We start from the raw sequence: 22,519 nt of genomic DNA on the forward strand, positions 1-22,519 counted from the left end.
TTTGCTGCATAAAGTTGCTCCTCTAACAATCACACAACTCTCAATTTTTTTTACATTGTTGGCAAAATACACATTTGTATAATAATATAACAAAAATAAGTTGGATTTATATTGTAATTTACATGCTTTACAAATCACTAGACAATTCAGGCAACTCAGGTGATGTGTCTTGCCTAAGGACACAACAGTATGGTTGAAGCTTGGTAGGGTGTTTAGTTAGAGATGGACAGTGTTGATATTGCACAATAAAGTCTTAAACATTTCTGGACTTTTTTCTAATACATCAAATGGCTATTTGGGCCAAAGATGCAATTTTCTGCCGTTGCTGTTATTTTGATTTCTGCTGTTGCCTCCAGCAGCAAACAAAGCAAAGCAAAGTGCTTTCTTTTTAAATGTGACTGTAATTATCACCTTCAAGTATAATTTATATAATCTAAAAATTTATTTAAGCATAATTTTTCAAATACCTTGAGTGAACTGCTATACAATGTCATAAACGATTTGCAACATGTTAATGGGAGGTATTTAGATTTTTGTTTAAAGTTTTACAAACATGACCTAAACATACCAAATAAACATACCTAAGCAACTGCTGTCAATCATGAATCAGTGCTAGTGCAGCCTCTGCAGCTCAGTGAGTGAATTCCAGAGGTTTGGACTTTTCCCATAAGGCGTTGCATATGTCCTCTATCTGCAGGTTAAGGCGCTCCATTGCCATTATAGTTCCTTTTTTTAAAGCACTAAGTGCACTCCCTTTAATATCGAGTAAATAAAAGTATGGTCCTTTGAGGCTTTAGTCAGACTTTTATTGCTCAGAACAGAAAAGTAGTGATGCACAATTTATCTGTTATAGATGTTACGTCAGTCTACAGAATTGTTGTGATAGTATTTGTTTTCATTCATCTTTGGAGATATACAGTACTTTAGATAAATGCTAGGAGGAGAGCACACTTACACCAGACGTATGGTGACTAACACACACACACACACACACACACACTCAGGCAATCACAGCTATGAAACATGAATAAATCTATAGACAAAAGCAATATGTCCCCACGCCAAATCTGTTTTATTCAAAAAATCAACATCCTGCTTAGTTGTGTTTTCCTTTTATTTCCAATTTACATCAAATAGAAGTGTAACAAAATAAAAACAAAAATACCATAATAAAATTAATTAAAAAATGTACACGCCCTCACACAAACACAGACACCCCACCCTAGTTTGCTCCAATTCCCATAACCAGATTTGGACAGCATAAGTAATGCAATTTAACATACCCCTCCCTCTTAGTTAGCAAAGTGCGCCCCCTCCTGGTCTAGAGTGGAGTGTCCGTGTAAAATGTGAGGGTAATGGAACACAGGGGAGAAGGGTTGAGGAGGGAAAATGAACTCATAGCACCTTTAGAAATGCGAAAGTGAGCAACCCAAAGCAAAGTTGGCATAGCAGCCGCCGAATTCACTATAAGGCAAATTTTTTTGGATGGAATTCACTTTGATTTTAAGCGTGAGGTAGCATTAAAAGGAATCAGGATTAAAACAGCAAAATGTCTCTAATTATTTTACAATCTAAATTTGTTTGGGAATTGGGTAAAAATGTCTTATTCTAAGCAGTTGAAACATACATCCCAATGAGACCTCACTTTCATAAAAAAGTGTTGGTGTGCATATAGACACAAATAACAATCTGGCTGCTTATAAACACGCACCTTTACAACAACAGGGTTTATCATACACATTTAAGGCTTTCTTTTGGATTTCTGCCATTTTTATGTGAGGAGCAACACAGGGAGGAAGGGAGCTGGGGTAGGACAGGCTCAGAGGCGGTGCTGCGGTCTTGTAGTGGAAAAGGGGCGTGGCTTACTTACAAAATGTACCTGTCCAGTCCTACCTCAACTCTGCCTGTTCATGATAGACAATAAATAAGTGACATCGAGTCATGTTTCTCCAATCAGTGACTCCTCCTGGTCCCTCTTCTTCCTCTGGCTCATTCCCGTCAACAGTTGCCATGGGAAACATGACTGGATCTCAGGAAGTAGGTTGACAGAGAATGGTGTTTAATGTACAGATATTGCCGGTGCCCTTCAGTGCTAACATCCAGGGAGTACAACTTGGAGAGCACTTCGTTTTGACAGAAAAAGTATCAATTTTCTTTAGAGTTTCCAGTCTTGTTTATTGTCGAAATGTGGTTTAATAGTTCATGGTGGAGCTTATCTATTTCCTGTATTTTTGTCTGGGGAGGGGCTTGTGATCTTTCACTTTACAAGAAGCAGACTGCGCCTAGATCTACTCCAAACTCCTGATCGGCTCCTCCGATGTCTCGAGGAGCAATGTCCAGAATTGGCAGACGAGAGGTCTTTGTTGTTTTGTACTCAAAGACAGTCTTGCCCCACCGGCCTGTGTGTTTCTGTAAGTAGAGACAAAAGCACAAGTTAAAACTAGGTTACAATAATAAGTGCAATACTGCTGTTATTGGTTATTGTCCCGTACCTTGCAGCCGTCCTCCAGTACGCTGTAGGTGAAGCGGCTGTTGCCCTCTGCACGGATCTCCACCTCGTTGGAGCCTCCGAGCAGCAGAGCCTTCTTCAGGTTTCCTGCGGCCTGGTCCATGTAGGCGATGCTGTTCTTGCAGTGGTACGTGACGTTCTGAGATGCTTCAGTCGACAACAGCCTCAAGAAGTTGAGCTGCACGGTGGCGAAGGGGCTGTTCTGAGCGTAGCTGAACTGTAGGAGCACAGTCATATTAGTTGCTTGATAAATATCCACTGTTACATGAATAATATTGTATTTATGTACCTGGAATCCTCCATTCATATCTCCAAACCAGATGTGCTTGCGGTCCTTGCTCTTGGCAGTCCACCAGTTCTTCTTTGGTAGACTGGCGATAGTTGGGTAGACACAGGTCTCTCCAGTCTCCATGTTGCAGAAGGCCTTGATGGCATCAGCTGTGCTGCCCAGGTTAGGGTCGATCCAGTATTCACCTGAGGATAATTGTACAATGAACCTTTCATTCTGTACAAAGCAGTTATAAACCTCTTTTTCTGATATTAGATGGCACTTTGTACAGAAAGTATCCATAAGGTAAACAGGTAACACTCACGCCCTAAGCAGCACTAGTGTATCCAGCACTCACCGCTCTTCCAATCAGGGTGGCACAGCTTCAGGTCTCTACAGGAGCGGGATGGGTTCTTCTGGGAACCATCAGGGCTGCGCAAGTTCTCGATCTGGTTGTTGAGGGACTTAAGAGTGGAGTCCACCTCGATGTCGTGCTGCCGGAGGGAGGTAGAGGCCTCATCAGCCCTCATGTACCTCAGAGGGTCAGGAGACTTCTCAGTCTGACCCAGTCCAGCAAAAGCAGACATGTCAATCCCAGGGCCAGGGGGTCCGGGAGGTCCAGGGGGGCCGGGGTTACCAGGAGGACCCTAAGAGCAGAGGAGCAGATTAGCACAAAACAAGTGTGGGTGAAATTATCTTTATAAAAGCCACAAAAATGGCTGTTGCTTACAGCAGGACCAGACTCTCCAGAGCGACCACGAGGTCCAGGGGGTCCGATGGGACCCGGCTGTCCATTAGCTCCATCTTTACCAGCAGGTCCAGTAGGTCCGGCAGGGCCCTAAGCACCAAAAGTACAGATTTATCTTATTATATATAGAGCATAGGAAAGGACAAAAGTGTTTGTTCAGGTATTTTTTGTGTGATTTGTGAAGTGATTTTGTTTTGATATTTTATCATTGATTTTAGTTACATTATATGTTGTTTCCTTGTCTCACCTTAGCTCCACTTGGTCCGGCAGGTCCAGCAGATCCAGCATCTCCAGCGGGGCCCTGTATTAAACAGATAATATTAATATTGTCTGATACATAACAGAATAAAGACAGCAGAGTGAATGTAGATATAAGCCTGAATGACTCACAGGAGGTCCAGGCAGACCCTGCAGACCAGTGAACCCACGGTGGCCCTTCTGTCCTCTCTCTCCAGCCTCTCCAGCCTCACCCTTGTCTCCACGGGGTCCTTGGGGTCCCTGCAGGATGGGTGACCATTATTAAAGCGCCATTTGTAACATTTAAAGAAATCATTGGTAATTACATGATACTTACAGCCATGCCTCTAGCTCCAGCAGGTCCAGGGGGTCCAGCAGGTCCTTGAGCTCCCTGTATGAGGATTAACAGTTAGCTTTGCCATGTTTTATTCTTTCCTCAGACTTTTAGTGTGCTACTTACAGCCTCTCCTCTGTCTCCCTGTTTGCCCAAAGGTCCCACAGGTCCTGGGGCACCGGGGGCTCCGGGGGCACCAGGAGCTCCAGCAGGTCCAGTGTTACCACGCTCTCCCTGAAGTACAGCAAAATCAATGTCAATGATAAAGATCCTAATCAATAATCCAATAATCAGAATAATGCAATAATAGTGCTTGATAACAACAGTGACACCCACCTTGACTCCTGCAGCTCCGTCTCTGCCAGGAGGCCCATCTGATCCCGGATTTCCCTAAGATTGACAAACCAACATTGAATAACTCAATTATCACAATAAGAGAGTTTGGAGATTCCTTTCCTGTATCTTGTGTATAAAGTTTATGTTTGGATAATGTGATACTACCTCTGATACTGATACTGATACTGACCTCTCTGCCAGTCTCTCCAGCAGGTCCAGTGAGTCCAGGGGGTCCGACAGGTCCAGGGGGTCCACGGTCTCCAGCACTTCCTGTGGCTCCCTGTTTACCAGGCTCACCCTGAATACAACAGCAGATATTAGTAATGCATAAGCAAAATATCAAAAGTACAATTCATTCATTCACAGCATAGAATTGTTATTGCTGCATTTGTAAAATGTGTGGTTATGACAAGTTCAAGACAAAGATTTCTTTCTCACTTTTTGCACTACCACCTACATATACAATCACTGAGAGTTACACAGTCACATTTAAGGAGGATGTGGTTTAAAACAAAAGTTTAAGCTAACATGTAGAGACTGAGACACTTACAGAGGGTCCGGGCAGACCAGGGAAGCCTCTCTCTCCACGCTGTCCTGGCAAACCCACAATACCACGAGATCCAGCCAAACCCTGGGGTCCTGCAGGTCCATCAGCTCCCTACACAGGTCAAACAATCAGTATCTTATAATTTTTACAAATGAACTAAAGCATAATTTCACAAACACTGATCAACACTTGTCATTTTTATAATAGATTTGATCAGGGATTTAACAAGAACTATCAGAGCCTCCTTATAACATCCAGTAAACTCTGCAGAGGATAATAATACCCCATATTGATACTACTGATACTATTTGAGACACCATAAAGGTCATATTGCTGTTATTATTTACATATCCTCTACATGTCCTCATGCAGTAATGAAGCTGCTGCTGAGTGCTAGAGGAGAATGCTGAAGTAAAGTACTGTAGTTCATGTGCTCTTTCTTTCTTTATTTATACAGGGGGACTAAGTCTAACTAACTAACTGCTGTAACTAAGATGAGCTTATTTTGCACTTACAGGGGGTCCATCCTCTCCTGCCTCTCCCTTCTCTCCCTGAGCTCCGGGTGGGCCGCGCAGACCAGCATCTCCCTGTCGCCCTGGAGGTCCAGCATCACCACGAGCACCTTTAGGTCCATCTTTACCACCAGGGCCAGGAGGCCCAACAGGTCCAGGGTTGCCCTGAAATGGAGAAGTTGAATTTAGGAACACCACTGTAGTACAACTGAGCCTGTAACTGCAAGCTTTAATAGATTGCAATCACGAATTTGATGATTTCATAATTTCAGATCAAGAGCAGAGGCCTATACATCTCTATGGGACATGTACTGTTTTTGCACGAAAACTAATTTATAATCTGCAAATGCTGAACCTTATTATTTGTTCAGGACAAAGTCTTTGGGGTTGAATAATGGCACCACTTTCTGAAACTATTGTATTGTAAATTTAAAAATAATTTTAATTTGGTTCATTTGCTATAGAAGATATTGAACTTTGTGCCAGTTTTTGTTTCATATGGATAGACCTAGTAATTAGACCCAGAGATATTAACCATAAACCAGGTCAGCAAAGTCTAACCTTTCCTTCAGCTCAGTTTCTAGGGATTCTAGGGATGTCAGATCAACACAACCTATTGTTGATTTGGCATTTTGTGTTTGTATTTATTTTAGCTAATGGATTGTTTTTAGCATAGAAGTATACAATAATAATTACACTATTTACACTACTATACAATAATAATTACAGCATTGGTGTACTTACATTAGGTCCAGGAGCTCCAACTCTGCCAGCAGCACCAGGGAAACCAGTCGCACCCTGTAAGGAAAACATTTTTAGAAATCACTGTTTTCACTTACTTTTAAATTAAGTGTACATTTTACCACATTGACTTATTTCCCAATAATCATAGTTAGCATTTTGTGTCACTTGTCACTATCTTTGCACCTTTTAAGTTGACTTAAATGCCCCCTTGCATCACTCCTTCCTGATTTTCAGCTATAACCCACTTCCACCACATCTCCACAGCCTCCACAGCCTGGCTCTAAACTATTGTCTTAGTCCTAAGGAAATATTTTCCCTAACAAAGCCCCCAACTCAATAATGATTATTTATTTAGTAAACTATTACTCTCACTCCACTCATTTGTTTGGATCTGTTTAGGACTCACTTTCTTGAAATAGTCTTTTGCAATATATATTCTGTAGTATATAGTTTGACATTTCAGAAATCTTTCAGTTTTTAATGGCATAACAGTTTCTGTCTATAATTTACAAGGTGAGTTATGAAGCTTTTGAGTCATAATCCTAAAGATTAAAGCAACAAAGACAAAGGTGTGATTTAACTAAATGAATTGTTACTTACAGGAGCGCCCTGAGCACCGCGAGCTCCTTTTGGTCCAGATACACCCGTGGGTCCCTAGAACAGTGAAATAAAAAATCACATTATCATTTAGGATTTCCTCTCTGCTGCATGCTGGATGCACAGGGGCTATAATTTATAAAGGACAAGTTTTGAACAGTTTTGAACCCATCTGAATCTGCAGTTTTGAACCCAATTATATGTTGATAACAGCAATTTTTGGCAGCTACACAATATGGTGTTATTGAATAATATCCCTGCTTCAGATGCCAATTATGACAAAATTACTTTACTCATTTTGGACAACATTGAACTTTGTGTAGGTCTGGCTTGTTGTGAGTAGACCTGTTTATTACAGTCGCAACTTGGCAATTGTGCCGTCAATGTTCAATGTTTCTGCGCAGTGCCTCAGACAAATACATAAATTTCCACTACTTACAACAGGTCCAGGAGCTCCAGAGGGTCCCTGAGGTCCAGGGGCACCAGCATCTCCCTTCTGTCCGCCCTCTCCCACCTCTCCCTTGGCTCCGGGCTGACCATCTGCACCCTGTGAGGTACAAAATACAGTTTAATACATGAAAGCAATGATAACTTTTAATCTTTTTTAACTTTGTGCATGCCCTTATTTGTATTTATTCAGTGTGTTTTTATGTTGCACTTTATCACCACAGCAAGTTCCTAGTTTGTGAACTGTGTTCACAGACGATGGCAATAAAAGTCTTCTGATTCTGATAATACTGATAATACAGTTTACTATATGAAATCAATGATAATACTGATCATATACATTACATACAACATTTTACTTACAGGAGGTCCAGCAAAGCCAGCAGGACCAGGAGGACCAACCTCACCACGATCACCCTAAAGGACATCAGCACAGTTTGAGTTTTCAGTTCACTGTATTATTCAGGTTAAGATTATGATTTCAGTGATTTTGTTTCATATTGTGATGAGAAAGTACTTACAGGGGCACCACGAGCTCCAGGAGCACCATTCGGGCCACTAGGTCCAGTCTCGCCCTGTTTACAGGAAAAGAGTTAATCCATATAAGAAAACAGGCAATGGTAAACCTTTACATGTAATATACTGTAGCAGAATCTTACCTTAGCGCCATTAGGACCAGATGGACCAGGAGGACCAATAGGACCAGTCAACCCCTGGAGAGATCACAGATTAAGGGTTTAAGATGGATGATAAAATGAGATACCGACATCACTGTGAAAATGGCCAAAGATTTGGACACTTACTCTAGAACCATCCTTTCCAGGAGCTCCCTCAGGTCCCTTTGCTCCATTGTCTCCCTGTTGAAATAGAACAGCTGTTAATCCCATGTATGATTCAAAACTCAGTTTATACTACAGGTACAGGCCTTCAGCCCGCTCCTTCCAACACATCTGTGCTTCCCAGTGTCTTACACAGTCACATTTGAACTCACTCTGTCTCCTTTAGGTCCTGGGATGCCACCAGCTCCTCTCTCTCCAGGCATGCCTTGCAGACCAGGGGGGCCTTGGGTGCCCTGAGCACCAGCTGGTCCAATAGCTCCCTGAAGAACAGGAAACATCAGTTATGTTTGACTTTCTTGGAAATTTTCCTTAGAAGAGTATCATAAAAAAATTAGATATATTAAAAATAATCCCCCTCTGACCTTGGGTCCATCAGTTCCAGGAGTTCCAGGAAGTCCACGTGGTCCCTGCAGACCCTGAGGTCCTGCTCCACCCCTTTCACCAGGGAAACCACGCTCACCCTGAGAGATATCATGAAGTCAGCGTCAGGTGCAGTCATTTAATATCAGTGTGTTTGTCAATTGTTTGAATACAATAATATATAGGACTGAATATGGTTATTGATAATGTGTCTACTTACTCTAGGTCCAACAGCACCAGGAACTCCGCCCTCTCCAGGAAGACCCTAAAAAGACCATTTAGAATTTAGACATTGCATGTTCTGTACACCTCTATGGATAGTAAAGATATTGGGAAATCATTATAAACTCACCTGGTCTCCGGGTTTCCCACTCTCTCCAGGAGCACCGGTTGGTCCGGGCAGACCCTACTCAAAAAAACAGTGAGTACTGATACTATCACAGATATATCAAAAATAATACATATCACACATATAACACAATATATTTCTGTCTCTTCCCAGGTTAGACTTGTACCTGGAAGCCAGGGGGTCCAGGCTGTCCTTGCTCTCCTCTCTCTCCAGCAGGTCCCTATAATAAGCATATCACCAGTTAATGGCAGTTGTTTGGTTTCCAATTGACAATTAACAAATAAAAAAGCTTAATGCAGTTTTCCAAAAGGCAGTTTAAAAGACTCACAGCGGGGCCAGGAGGTCCACTGGGGCCAGTCTCTCCATCTTTTCCAGCCAGACCCTGTTAGACAGAGATTTCCTTCAGTTACAAATTGAAAGTATTTATCATTTCTATAATAAAAAGAGATAGAGTAGTTTTAAAATATAAAATGTTAGTTGTACTCACTCTCAGACCAGGACGACCCACAAGACCCTTCTCACCAGGTTTTCCAGGTTCACCCTTGAAAAGAAAATGTACAATAATTACAAAGTGCAAAGTATGAGCTGTCACATTACAACTGTCTGTATGATTTATAAGTTGCTTTTGCTAAATGGATATAAATTATAGATGTCTAAAGAAGGAATGGCTGAGTAACCATCCCTAAAGGACAGAGTCTGACATAGCTCAAATCTAAATATACCTTATGGTCTTCTGTCAGAAAAAGTTACAGTTTAACCCCATATTCTCCTTAGCACTTACATTGGCTCCTTTGGGCCCAGGGAATCCCATGACTCCAGGCTGTCCACGAGCTCCCAAAGGACCAGGAGGACCAGGGCGGCCATCATCACCAGGAGCTCCCTGAAGGAAAAAGAACACTATCAGGTAATCACCTAAAATAAGGTACTGTATGAGTTTATACACTTAGAACTGACTACTGACTATCTTTATTCTTTAACCACTCTGTTTGTATATAGCCTAATGTTTGCATATTTTACCCAGAATATATTGTTTTCTAAGTAGGTTGCGCCCTGTATTTGATACATGATTATCTTACCTTACCCTGCTAAAAGCTAATAATAACTATAAAATATATTGTTATTATATATATTGTATTATTCCAAATACAGGGAGTGAACTTACAGCAGGTCCAACTTTGCCCTGAGGACCAGCATCTCCAGGACGTCCAGTGAGACCCTAAAAAAAGATATTAGTTTTAACTATATTTTCCTTCATTATAACTTAACATGAGCACAGTAGAGATGTTTGAATCCCCCACTCACTCTGGCTCCAGGGAGACCAGGCTCTCCTGTGCGGCCGGGGTCTCCGGTAGCACCCTTGGGTCCAGCTGCTCCAGCAACACCACGGTCACCAGGGGCACCCTAATCCAGTGAGACAAGGTGAGTTACTAATCATGACACAGGGACATATGATCTGAATAAAAGGTAAAGTATGATTTGTGTTAATGTGAAGTCATCACTACTTAAAGAAATTACAAGTTAAAGCTGTTGTACAGATCAGAATTATATGGTAGATCCTGACGTAATGTATAAAGTGTATAAAAGCCTATAGAGCTTGAGCTTGTGTCATCACACCTCATAGAATTTTCATTTAGCCTAATCTTCAACCAATGCAGATTTTAAGATGCTATATACTAGATTTAGTGTTCATTCAAAATTCATTCAGTCTGACTCTATAGAGTAATAAACGCAGTGGTGACGCAGCAGTTTATCAGGCTGTTCTGTGGCTTTTATATATTTTTTTGCAAATGCATCTCTTGAATCTTGAGCTCTATAGTTTTGGCCTGGTTCAGACATACAAGTGTGATTGTAAGCAATTTATTAAGGCATGAATAGAGCCATTTCCCAAAATGATTAACATTTTAGATGCATTTTGTTCAGTCTAAAAAAATGTTGTCTCCTCGGTATAGTAATATTGGCCCATGCCTTCATGTGTTTAAATCTTGAAAATAATCTATAATTTATGTCTATGAAATGCGATAAGACGGACCTTAGCACCAGCAAGACCATCCTGACCTGGGAAACCACGGTTACCAGGAGCTCCCTAAAACACAATATAGAAATTATTAATATGTTGTCAGTCATCAAATAAATATACATAAAAATACATGTAAAATCTTAATGTCTTACTCTCTCTCCTGGAGGTCCAAGGGGTCCAGCAGCACCAGGCTCTCCTCTGGCTCCTCTCTTTCCCTCTTCACCAGCGGGACCAGGGGGGCCTTGAGGACCAGCTGGGCCCTGAAAAGAACAAGATTAAGGTAAATATTGATAATAAAATAGAAAAAATAACATTTAAAATCCTAAAAGACACTTACAAGTTCTCCTTTGGGACCAGCTTCACCTTTCAATCCAGCAAGACCAGGCTCTCCCTAGAAAGAGAAGGAGCATGATCAGTTTAAAGCCATACAAGAAACTAATTATACCAAATAATTATCTGACGCTGTGGTTCTAATGTTGCTGTTACTGCTACGTCTAGTGATAATCCTTTGGCTAGATGAGGCATGAGATTGGTTTTGACCTCGTTTAGTCCTTGTTTAATCCTGATCTACTATTGGTTTTCTCCTGATTCAGTGGTTTAGATTTAGTTAGTTTTCATTTAGTTAGATTTAATAGTCCTTTAGCCTGGTTTAGTCCTAATGTAGATATGAAAAACATATAATATATAATTTCTTTCGCAGGGCTGTCACATCCTTGAACATTCACTTAATGCACTTTAACACTGAACTATAACAGTAAAAATGTTATAGCACTAACTCATATGTACATAGCATGACAAACTTACATAGTGCACATTCCCACAATATGCTAATTTGTATCTAGAGCTTACTTCATTGCAAAAACAAAAATAATGGAAGAGTTTTAGAGTGAAGGGAGGAGCTAACTACACTAAAATTAAAAGACCTATTTGTTTACAGTTTGTTGTTTGTTGGCTTGGTCTATTAAATTGCACGAAGTCTAAACTGCGTCTGAGTCATATTTTGCACAATCGTTCAGGCCCCTAATGGCCACTATTGTTTTCCTTGTTTTGGTTTAGGAGGATGGAGTTATAAATAGCAGATAGATGATGCCTAAGTCCCCATTCCTGTTCAAAGATGGATGGTCTTTCTTAACAAAAATTGCCTCTTTAACTCCCTTCTCAAACCATTTATTTTCTTTGACTAAGATCTGTACCTCACTTTCTTGAAAGGAGTGGTTAGTGGATTTGAGATGCAGATGTACAGCACACTGGTGTTCCAATATGGTCTCGCAACAATGTTGGTACATTCTCTCATGGAGTGTTTTGTTTCTCCAATATAATGCTCACTACAGTTTTCACTACACTGGATGGAGTAGATCACATTGCTTTGTTTGTGGCTCGGGGTTTTTTGGGTGAACCAGTTTCTCTCTTAAAGTGTTCGTAGGTTTGAAATAGACCAGGGTTTCATTCTGTTTGAAACTCCTCTGAAGCCTTTCAAACACACCAGCTGTGTAGTAAATAGTTAAACCTTTTCTCTTAGGTTCAGATTCTCCGTTGTCCTGCTTTTTAGCTCTCTTAGATCTATTGAATGCTCATTTTGGATCTCCACAAGCCGAGAGGGCTTACTTCACCGAACTTCTGGTTAGGTGCTAAACCACAGTTTGTTGCATGGTACTTGTACAAGTGTAATGACAAAGTTGAATCGAATCTAAGATGTTCCTTGGTGCAAAAGGTTACATATAAAGACTCACAGACTGTCCCTTTGGTCCCAGAGGTCCAGTGGCTCCCTGAGGTCCGGGTGGGCCACGAGGGCCAGGGAAACCGGGAGCTCCAGCGATACCAGGGGCACCCTTAAAAAAAAAGAAAATAACATAAAACATCAGGCAAAATTTAAAACAAAAAGAAAATATCACCAGACAAAAAGTTACTACTTACAGCAGATCCTTTAGCTCCAGGAATACCATCAGTACCAGGGTTTCCCTATAACACAAGAGGAGAAGAAATACAATGAAATTCAGATTTAGTCAAGACATTGCTGGGTTTCTGATGACATAATAATAATATTTAATAGATAGGAGCTAAAATGAACAGTGGAGATTTTAGTTATAGCTAATCCTAGAGCTCAGCCACAAACAGAAATGGTCAGGTTCAATATTTGTGAATTTACCTTCTGGATATTTCATCAGAAAGTAGAATGTAATCAATATGAGAACTAGCTCTTATTTCCATTCTTGAATTTGAAAACCACCAACAGTTGACTGGTTGTTGTTACCAGAAATAATGATAAATATGATGAGGATGACTTACAATCCCAACTTGATATATGATAAATAATCATTTCTAAAGAGGGTTTATCTGCACAGAACATGTTTAGTGATTAGTTGCGATGGTGGGTTATGCGGTGCCTGAGAATAGCTCTTGGGCACACAGTCTAGTCTCTAATCTTATTACTGAAACTGAACAGTGGACAATAATTTATATTTGGGTTTGAAGTCAAAGATAGGTGACAGCAGTAACTTACAGATGCTCCAGCAGGTCCTGGAGATCCGGGGGTGCCAGCCTCTCCTCTTGGTCCCTGTGCTCCTTCAGCTCCACGGAGACCGGTGGGGCCAGCTTCACCCTAAAAACAAAACAGACACAGTTTATAAATCATACACTTCATTATTATACCAGACTAAACCTGAATATTTAGATAAGATTTCGATTTATTGACGATTAACCTGTAAGAAGACATCATTACATGCTAATCCTGAAATGTGCCAATCACAGCATCAAAAACAAGACAGAACATTCCTATAATATGTTAACAGCTTAAATATACAAAATCTATCAATGAGATGAAAGGAAATAAAACAATCAAAGAGCTTAAGCCACAAATTCATGTTTTCTGGTCATGCTGTTGTTTGCTACAATCAAGAGCACGTTACATAAAACTAATATGTGGCTAAAATAATCTGACTATTGATATTGTGGTCTATAGTAGAATATGCTGATTTTGTGCTGTGATTTGATAAATGTGTCAAATTGGGGCTTGACACTGATTTAATTAATCAGGTCTAACATTTTTGGATATGAGCAACATCTTTCAAATCTGACAAATATCCATTAATTTAACAAACCTTAGCTCCTGGGGATCCTGGGAAACCGGGTGCTCCAGCAGGACCAACAGGGCCCTGAACACAAAAGAGTCATTGGTTAGATTCAAAAATACTGTATTACTTATGATTTATTTACGCAGATATTGTTTGATTTGGGCACTTACAGGTGGGCCAGCAGGACCAGGCAAGCCATCATTTCCACGGGCACCCTAAGATGACAAAATGTAATAAGTCTTAAGTTTAGAATTTTTCTGAAACAGGTGAATATTAAAAGAAATATTTTTAAATTGTTTTACTCACAGCAGCTCCAGCAGCTCCAGGACGTCCTCTCTCACCGGGCAGACCACGAGGGCCCTAAACAGAACACATAAACTTAACTTCAGTAAATTAACTTCACTACAGTTACTTCAGAGATAGACATAAGCTGTGTAGCCATGTTATGGTTTAATTTATTTAGAGATGTCACGAAATTAATATAAGCATTTTGGAACAGTTTATAATTAGGGCAGGGCAATTTTATCATGAAGATTTGCAATAATTGATGATTGAACCTAAGGCTGCTTTTATTATATTTGTACTGTACTATAGTTTTTAGCCTCTGCTACAGTCAGTGTTGTTCTAGGCTTTAGCGTTAGCAATTAGCCACCATTTCTATCTGCGTCCCCTCACAACTGAGAGGAAAAGCTGTAATATATCGCAGTATATCACCAGCAATATGATATGTATTCTATTTACATTTACATCTGTAGATCACTTTCAGAAAGCATTATTGTCATAAGGAGCAGGGTATTCTATTACACCGTGTGACAAAGAAACTGAAAAAATACTGTCATTATTATGCTGCTTTCAGCCCAGTTTAGTCCTGATGTAGACTTGGTTTGGCCCTTTTCCAGTTTCTGTTTAGTCCTGGTCAAGTCCAATTTTATTTCAGGGTTTAGTTCCAGTTTTGATGTAATCTTTGTGCAAGTGTTTATGCCCTGGTGTCAGTATACTCAATGTCATAAAATTACACAGTTTCTTCTCACAGTAAACATTGCACAGACATTTGACCCTGTGACACAGCTACAATGGAATTATCTTGTATGTTTTCAATAGGAAAGCATCTGTTTTATTTAATTCGATCTTACCATTGGTCCAGGGGCTCCATTCTCTCCAGCAGAACCAGTCTCTCCCTAAAATGGAAGAAACAATGACAAATGATGAGATATGATACAATACAATTTAATACTAAAAACAAAACTATACTGGTTTGAATGGTTCCTGTTTTCTACCTTGGCTCCAGCAGCACCATCTTCTCCCTTTGCTCCGTCCAAACCAGGATGTCCCTACACAAAAAATCACAATGGACTCAATAAGACTCATCATTTATCACATAAAACTAGAATAAAAATATAGAAAGAATGAGGTAATTTACTCTGTGCCCTTTAATTCCAGGAAGTCCAGGAGTTCCAGGGAATCCACGAGCTCCCTGTGAAATAAATGTTTAGGTCAATATTTCAGTCCAGCTCAAAATTTATGATAAGTGTATTTGAACATTTGGGTCCTCACCTGAGGTCCTGCAGGTCCACGCTCACCAGCCTTGCCAGGTTTTCCAGCCTCACCCTGAAAACAATCAAATCAATATGTCGATCTGTAAATTTGTGTGTGAAAAGCATTACACATCTACAAGATATGTGAAAAAGCAACTTTATTATTTATATGTTAGAACATTCATTCATATAATCAGCACATAAACCATAAATTCATTCATTTTAAAGGTGGGGTGTGTAGCTTGTGCTCTAACTGGTTTAAAGAGGTAATATAATCACAGTTGAACTTATGTTGCCAGTGTCTTAACCTTTATGTTGAGGACTAATACAAGTTTGTTTTTTCTCATTCTCAGTATAGGGACAGGCAATGTCTCATGTGAAACCTCAGATCCTATCTCAATGAGGTGCAAAGGCTGCACTAGCACTGATTAATGATTGTCTGCAAGTGCTGGGGTTCATGTAGACAGGATTCAGATCAGAGAGTCCTTATAGGCTTAAACCAAATGGAGTTCAGCATTGAAATTGGCAACCCAAATGAGAGACTCACTCGTCTGAGCATCATTCTGCTTCTGATTGGAGAATTGTCTTAAGAACCAAAACACTAAACAATAACATAATAACATGACAATCATGTCCAATGTTTTGAAATAAAGATAATCAACGTAACTATTATTTTCTGTAAAAGCAATATTTAATTTGAACATGTTTACCTTGTATCTGGGGACACATATTAACTAAATTTTAATTACAAATTCTAGGTACCGTCCCTTTAAAGCATCAGTGTTGTACTGCCCATGTTGAGGTTGACAGAGAAAACACTTACATCACTTCCTGGTTTTCCAGATGGCCCAGGTGCTCCACGGGGTCCCATTGGTCCCTGTTATTAGATCAAATAAAGAGTGAATTAATATAAGAAATATAAACCATGAGCATTCAAGGAGATGTACTGGTACTTACAGCAGGTCCGGGCTCTCCAGTCTCACCAGGGGCACCTTGGAAACCCTGAGGTCCCTGAAGATAATAACAAAACAAAAAATATTTAGTAAATTTAGTAAAAAAATATATATATATTATTTGACAGTTTGTAAGTTAGATTCTTACAGGAGCACCAGTTGGTCCAGGGGGTCCACGTGGTCCCATAGGTCCCTGTAGAAAACAACATAATGATTATTATAAAGTATTATTGCATTTTCATTTTTATTTATTTAATCATTCAGTTTATTTATCAGAACTTTTATAATGTGAATACCAGCAAATTTTTGCTCACATATATAAGATAGCTTTATTTATATAAAATTAAAATGCATGGTCTACTATAATGCAATTATTTTCTTAAGCTTCACATTTCTTGACTTACAAATTATATGTTTATTCTTTTCAACCATCTGTGAGGTGAGGAAATGCAATGCCTCAAGGGGGCAGCACTGAGAAATATTTTTAAAAATACATCCTTTTTGCCAATCAAAGTGAATATATTTATAGTGTGTTCAGACAGTTTTAAGAACGCCCTGTGGTTCTTACCATTGGTCCTTGCATCACGCCCATCTGAGCACCTCCGGCCTTCTCATCAAATCCTCCAGCCATCTGAGCACCAAAGTTCTGTAAAAGACAAAACTCAGATGAGACAAGGAACTATGGAGGCTATTTTGTGATAGATTAAACTGCACAACACTTAAACAACTAGCAAGCCTAACTCATATGTAATTTTAGGTGTCATATTGTGATGTATTGTATTAGAAATTAATTAAACATGAGGGAACGTGCAAGAGGTATATGTATGGATTATCTTATAAAAATGAAATGTAATTACATTTTGTAGAACTTTGTTCAACCTTTTTTGAGTTGTGGCACATTTGGTCTTAAATAGCTGCAGTACAACATCCTCTGAAAAGGTTCCTTAGTGCTACTGCTTGTACCAATACATGACCTGTGCTTCTGTGTTTGGGGCATTATTTGACTGTGATAGTTATGTTTATTACAACCACTTGATCTGACTAATACAATTACAGTGTGAAACATAAAAGCTGAGTAAAAATGGCTATAGTGGCACACCTGACAGTCCCCCCATGGCATTCAAGAGCATTACCACTTATGTCACAATACTATTTCAAAGAAGGTCCAATTTGGTCCTATATGATTTTTGTCCAGTATCAATCACCTACTAGTATCTATTTCAATACTCGTCTTATTATCAATTAGTATCTGGGTGTTGATCTTTTGACAATTCGTACAACCACATACTGTTTTGAGTCTATATAATAAGTGCTACAGAGGGTCCTGATCCTATTTTTACTCCTGTGCTCAGCCTCACCCCTCCAAGTCCTGGTGGTCCGGGTGGTCCGGGGGGGCCAGCGGGGCCGGGGTCTCCTGGGGTGCCAGGCTCTCCATCTCTTCCTCGGGGTCCGGGAATTCCCTGAGACCAAAAAGGAAGAGACAGACTGTATTAGGATCATCAATATCACTGGAGCTAGTGTTGATTCACATTATAAATTGAAATAAATGGTAAATTGTTGAGCTAATTTTTTTATTTACCTGATCACCTTTTGGTCCACGTTCGCCTCTTGATCCTTGTTCACCTAATGGGCCCTGAAAGTTATATTAGGTTTAATTTAAATGATTCATTTCAAATCAAGTATTGCTAATGTCATTAAATAAATACAAATCATTATTATGTCTTCTTACCTGAGGGCCTGGTGGTCCTCTTGGTCCTATAACCTATAAAAATAAAAATAAAAACCCTAAATACTTTCTTGTTTTGATATTGGGGATAAGCGATCACACTGTGTAATATGAATGTGAATTGGCAGGGCAGGCTTAACCTCTGCTTTGGCAGACATTGTTATTTTGACATGTGCTTTTGTGAGACAGGTGCTGAGCAGATCTAAGAGGATTTAACCTGGTTCATTATGTTGAAGGAATGTTGAATGTCCCCCTAATGAGATATCAAATTAAAGGCCTATCATACTTAATTAACTTCCTAATACAAGATGAGGGTCAAAACATTGCACCAGGACATAAAGTTGGGAATGCAATGTCCTATTATGCAGCAGTGAAGTGTAGACATAAATAAAGCAGATACAACTTGGAAAGAGGTACAATTTTTTTCCTTTTGTCTTATTATTGTAGGTATGATTTGTGAACTTTTGACTGATGACTACTTACATCTAAGATGTCTCCTGGTTCACCCTTTTGGCCCTTCAAAAAAAAAAACAAACACACACACACACATAAATGAATTGCTATAGTGTATCATTATGACTGACACCTGAGTACTTATGTGTAAGGTAACAACCTACCTTAGCAATAAGTGTTGCAGTTACTGCAGGTAGATGACAAAAAAGAAAAAATAAATAAATTAAACATGTAAATGATATTTGTAGTTAAGTAGTAGACAATGCTTACAAAACCTTTCACCACATCAAATAGAGCCCACATACAATATTTCAGTGGTGACATGTAATTGAAAAGGTTTATGTCAAGCAACCCAGCAATGCAGTTTAGTAAATAAAAACAAAAACAGTATGTATTTTTGGATGAAGTCTCTATGTATTCCCAATCCCTGCAATGCACCAAGCCTATATAGAATACGTAATGCTGGAAGCGTTGCAGTTGCAGACCTGTCTCATTCAAATTCATTCATTCATAAATATAACAACACACATAAGTGCAAACATTGTGTAGATCGCAGCTTGTTAAATTGAGTAAAAGCTTTTGTATTAGTTTGAATGGGGACCAGTGAACGCATCGCATGGGCTACTTCCATTGTAATGAAATGCACTTCCACTGATGGTGCTCTGGTAGCCATCCAAACCACACACCCAAATAGAAAGCATTACAACTTGGCAAAGAGTGCTGTATAAAAATGTGACATAATACAAACGAAATGGTCACTCTGCACATTTCATGCCATTTGATGTTTTCTTTTGAGTTTAAAGCGTCAGTAATTTATTTATAGGTTTGTGAATAAATAAATTACAACCAATGGGTGTAGTTGCATCAGCAGGGCAGATGGGGCAGCACTCTCCAGGCGGGATGATAGGGTTGGCGCACTCTTTGACGTCTTCACAGATAATCTCATCGCAAAGCACCGCTCCGCTGTCGCACACGCAAATGCGACACGGCTCCGGCTTCCACACATCTTTATCATTGTACTGCTGTCCGTCCTGAATGCAGCCAAATGGCAACTCTGCACCGACCAGCAGAGGGAGCAAGAGAGGCACAGAGGGAGGCAGAATAATAGCAGAGCATGTTAAAATATGTGCAAAGGGTGGGGGTAGTGGGGGGTATTTAGGGCCAATTATGAAGAGGAGATGAGAGAAGCACAAAATGGGGTCAGAGGGCAGGTGGGGAGGGGTTAAAGCAAAAAGGGAGGAGCCACTAAGAAGGTGGTCAAGATATGTAAGAATTTAGGTTTGAGGTTAAATCCTGTTTTAAATGAACATATCAAGAAAGCAGCATTAAACAGCAGTTAATGTAAACAAAATATGAAGCAGGACACTCAAAGCAAAGCAAGCCAAAATGCGCATCCAAATTATCCAATCATAGCTTTAAACGTACACTTGTATACAGAATATTTTTTTTAATGGATAAATATTAGGTTAAGAACAGTTAGCGTCTGTTTCTTGTGCTGTGGGCAGTTATTCCATGTCTTGCCTGAGTAAATGTTACCCTGTGCTGAGTATGAATGAAGCCCTCTCATCCAGATACTGTGCCCAATTGACAAGCTGCTGCCTTAAGTAAACATGGGGTCCTTCGAAAATTCTCTATCTGGAAGTCAGGCTGGTGTGAAGTGCCAGTTCAAACACACCAGGGAATTAATGAGACTGGCTGATTTGTTTAATGTATGGACTGTTACTAATACCTTCCTCTATCAGCTACAATATGCATGTTTTACTCATATTTTAATCCTAACTTAGTCCTGCTTCTAGTACTTAAAAGTGTTTTTGTGATAGCGTATTTTTGATTCATTTCTGTTTTTGTTGAGTGCATTGCAACAGTGACATTTCCCCACTGTGCTCCAAGTAAAGGTTGTTTTATTCTATGTGCTTATTGTTAATTGGATCCCCCATAGACCAAATAAATCCCAGTACACAGGTCTATGTACTTTTATGACCACAAGCCAGGTGCTCTGATTTAGGAGTAAATGTAAGGCAGGTATTGTTGTCCGTGCTGCTATAATAAGGCGTTCATCTGTTGACCCCCTGCTGAGTGAGTCTTGTGTCTCTGCTCCCTGTGAGCCTGTAGGACTTGAGGTCAAGCCTGGCCTGACCTCATCACTTCACATCAGCTGCAGTCACACCCAAAGAGAGCCAATTTCACTGCTCCAAACTGTAACAATAAACTCACTGTTCACGGTGAAGATCACTTCCTACAATCTGTGCTTAACTATTTCCGAAAAGATTAGGGTTAAGAATTTTGACCAGATGACCGATGATTGATAAGGCTAAATAAGGTGAATATAGACTGTTGTTCACCTCCTCAGTGCTCTGATATCCTCACCTTTCCAAGGAAAATTATAATAATATAATACTCCACTTAGATTTTATTTTATTTTTACTCTCATTGTCCTTGAAATCGCTATTCCTGCTATATGACCAGATAAAACTACTATAGAGTGCACATAGGACACCTGTGGCATATATGTAATGAGGTTGTTTAGATTTGGAGACAAACAGATTTTATAATGCGAATAGCTTAAAATGTCTGGAAAAATCCTATTACAGCTGTCAATCTGCAGCAACAGGTGGCTATTAGACTACGCTGTGCTCACAGTTTTCATGATTTAAGCGTTGAGCTTTGTCCTGATGTAGCCTTGGTTTGGTCCTGTTCTACTCTCGGTTTAGTACTAATCTTATCTAGTTTTAGTCCCAGTTTAGTTTCGCAAGTTCGGACCCCCCCTTAAACTTCGCCATCACAATAAGGACAGAGAAAGCAACATAAAAAAATGCGACACATATGACAATGAAAAACATGTGACAGTCCAAAAACATGAAATCAAGAATAAAATCAGACTTACGATCGACATCTTGACATCTCACCACAGATAGTAAAAAGACTTGGGATGCTACAAGTAGCAGGAGAGTCCGTGAATCCACAAAGCCAAACATGTCTAAATATTAGACATGCAATAGCTCAGGGTAAGAATCGGAGGGGAGCTGAGCCCAGGTGATAGTCAGTCAGTGGAGTATGGTGGGCGATCCAGAGACTTAAGGGACCATGGACCGACCTCCCAAACCTAAGACGAATCCAAAAAGAAAAGGGGCCCCGGCTGGCACTCTGCACCCACCGCGTCAGGGCAAGCACCGCGGTTTTATGTCCACTGTGCCTTCTATGGATCTTGGTATATTCAGAGATGCCAGTCCTTCCCCCTGACCCCCTGTGAGGCTGAAACCTGATGCCCTCCCCTCCCCTTCGTCCAGCAGCAGCATCACTCTCCCAGGCACTTTTTTAGGTTCCTCCTCTGACCTGCGTGGCCTGGGCTGCCCATTGGATGCACCTTCACTTTTACATTAGAATGACTACTGCCTCCAGGGACATACTGGGCCTCAACACAGATACAAGCAAACATGACAGTCAGATATATGGTAACAATAACAATATCAACTCATATGTTAGCGTCAGTGTGGTTTTAGCTATCATTTCAGAGCGATACATAATCAGCAATGTTGACATACCAATTAACAATTCAAAACACAATATTCCATCACTTGAAAGGTCAAAATTCCCCCAAAATATTGACTATTCATGTATTTCAGACTTACTGATAACTATTATTGTATATTATATTTTATGTTTCTTTCAGTTTTATGTATATGGATGTTACACCAACTGGGTTCCTTTCATTGTAATGTGAATTAAGCGAGATATAAAAAAACCTTTTCTTCTATTGGTAAAACAGCTTTATACTGACCTGTCACATTCCTGCCAAGGTTTTTAGCATAGTATTAGGCCCACACTTGAGAACAAAGAGATTAAACAATGTTAAAAGAACTCAAATATAAAACAATTGGGGGATTTTAGTGTTCTTCACAGCTTATCGTACCATACTTGAACACTGATAATTAGCTGA

At 39.9% G+C, this 22,519-nt stretch overlaps 1 protein-coding gene across 1 annotated transcript; it reads right to left on the reverse strand.

Moving 5' to 3' along the window:
- Positions 1–1,049: 1,049 nt before the first annotated feature.
- On the reverse strand, positions 1,050–21,799 carry col2a1a (collagen, type II, alpha 1a). The gene is made up of 53 exons (XM_055223311.1): positions 21,467–21,799; positions 19,419–19,636; positions 18,613–18,651; positions 18,133–18,165; positions 17,983–18,036; positions 17,762–17,863; positions 16,972–17,049; positions 16,552–16,596; positions 16,408–16,461; positions 16,274–16,327; positions 15,470–15,523; positions 15,336–15,389; positions 15,193–15,246; positions 15,049–15,093; positions 14,222–14,275; positions 14,086–14,130; positions 13,943–13,996; positions 13,345–13,443; positions 12,759–12,803; positions 12,575–12,673; positions 11,182–11,235; positions 10,997–11,104; positions 10,857–10,910; positions 10,130–10,228; positions 9,990–10,043; positions 9,609–9,707; positions 9,315–9,368; positions 9,156–9,209; positions 8,994–9,047; positions 8,831–8,884; positions 8,699–8,743; positions 8,481–8,579; positions 8,271–8,378; positions 8,083–8,136; positions 7,939–7,992; positions 7,801–7,854; positions 7,643–7,696; positions 7,272–7,379; positions 6,836–6,889; positions 6,236–6,289; positions 5,495–5,656; positions 4,983–5,090; positions 4,623–4,730; positions 4,433–4,486; positions 4,223–4,330; positions 4,100–4,153; positions 3,916–4,023; positions 3,773–3,826; positions 3,508–3,615; positions 3,136–3,424; positions 2,799–2,983; positions 2,493–2,726; positions 1,050–2,409 (listed from the first exon to the last, which is right to left on the reverse strand). The coding sequence occupies exons 1-53, from the start codon at positions 21,555–21,557 to the stop codon at positions 2,263–2,265; spliced, it is 4,458 nt and encodes a 1,485-aa protein (XP_055079286.1). The 5' UTR covers positions 21,558–21,799; the 3' UTR covers positions 1,050–2,262.
- Positions 21,800–22,519: the final 720 nt, after the last annotated feature.

The sequence above is a fragment of the Periophthalmus magnuspinnatus genome, chromosome 7, assembly GCF_009829125.3.
Source record: "Periophthalmus magnuspinnatus isolate fPerMag1 chromosome 7, fPerMag1.2.pri, whole genome shotgun sequence".
In the NCBI taxonomy this organism is placed as follows: domain Eukaryota; kingdom Metazoa; phylum Chordata; class Actinopteri; order Gobiiformes; family Gobiidae; genus Periophthalmus; species Periophthalmus magnuspinnatus.

Coding starts and splice junctions, on each gene's coding strand:
- col2a1a (XM_055223311.1), bottom strand. CDS start 21,557: ATGTTTGGCTTTGTGGATTCACGGACTCTCCTGCTACTTGTAGCATCC. Junction 12,804..13,344: donor CAGGACCTGCTGGAGCATCT/GTAAGTTACTGC, acceptor CTTGTGTTATAG/GGAAACCCTGGTACTGATGG. Junction 5,091..5,494: donor CAGGAGAGGATGGACCCCCT/GTAAGTGCAAAA, acceptor TGACCTGTGTAG/GGAGCTGATGGACCTGCAGG.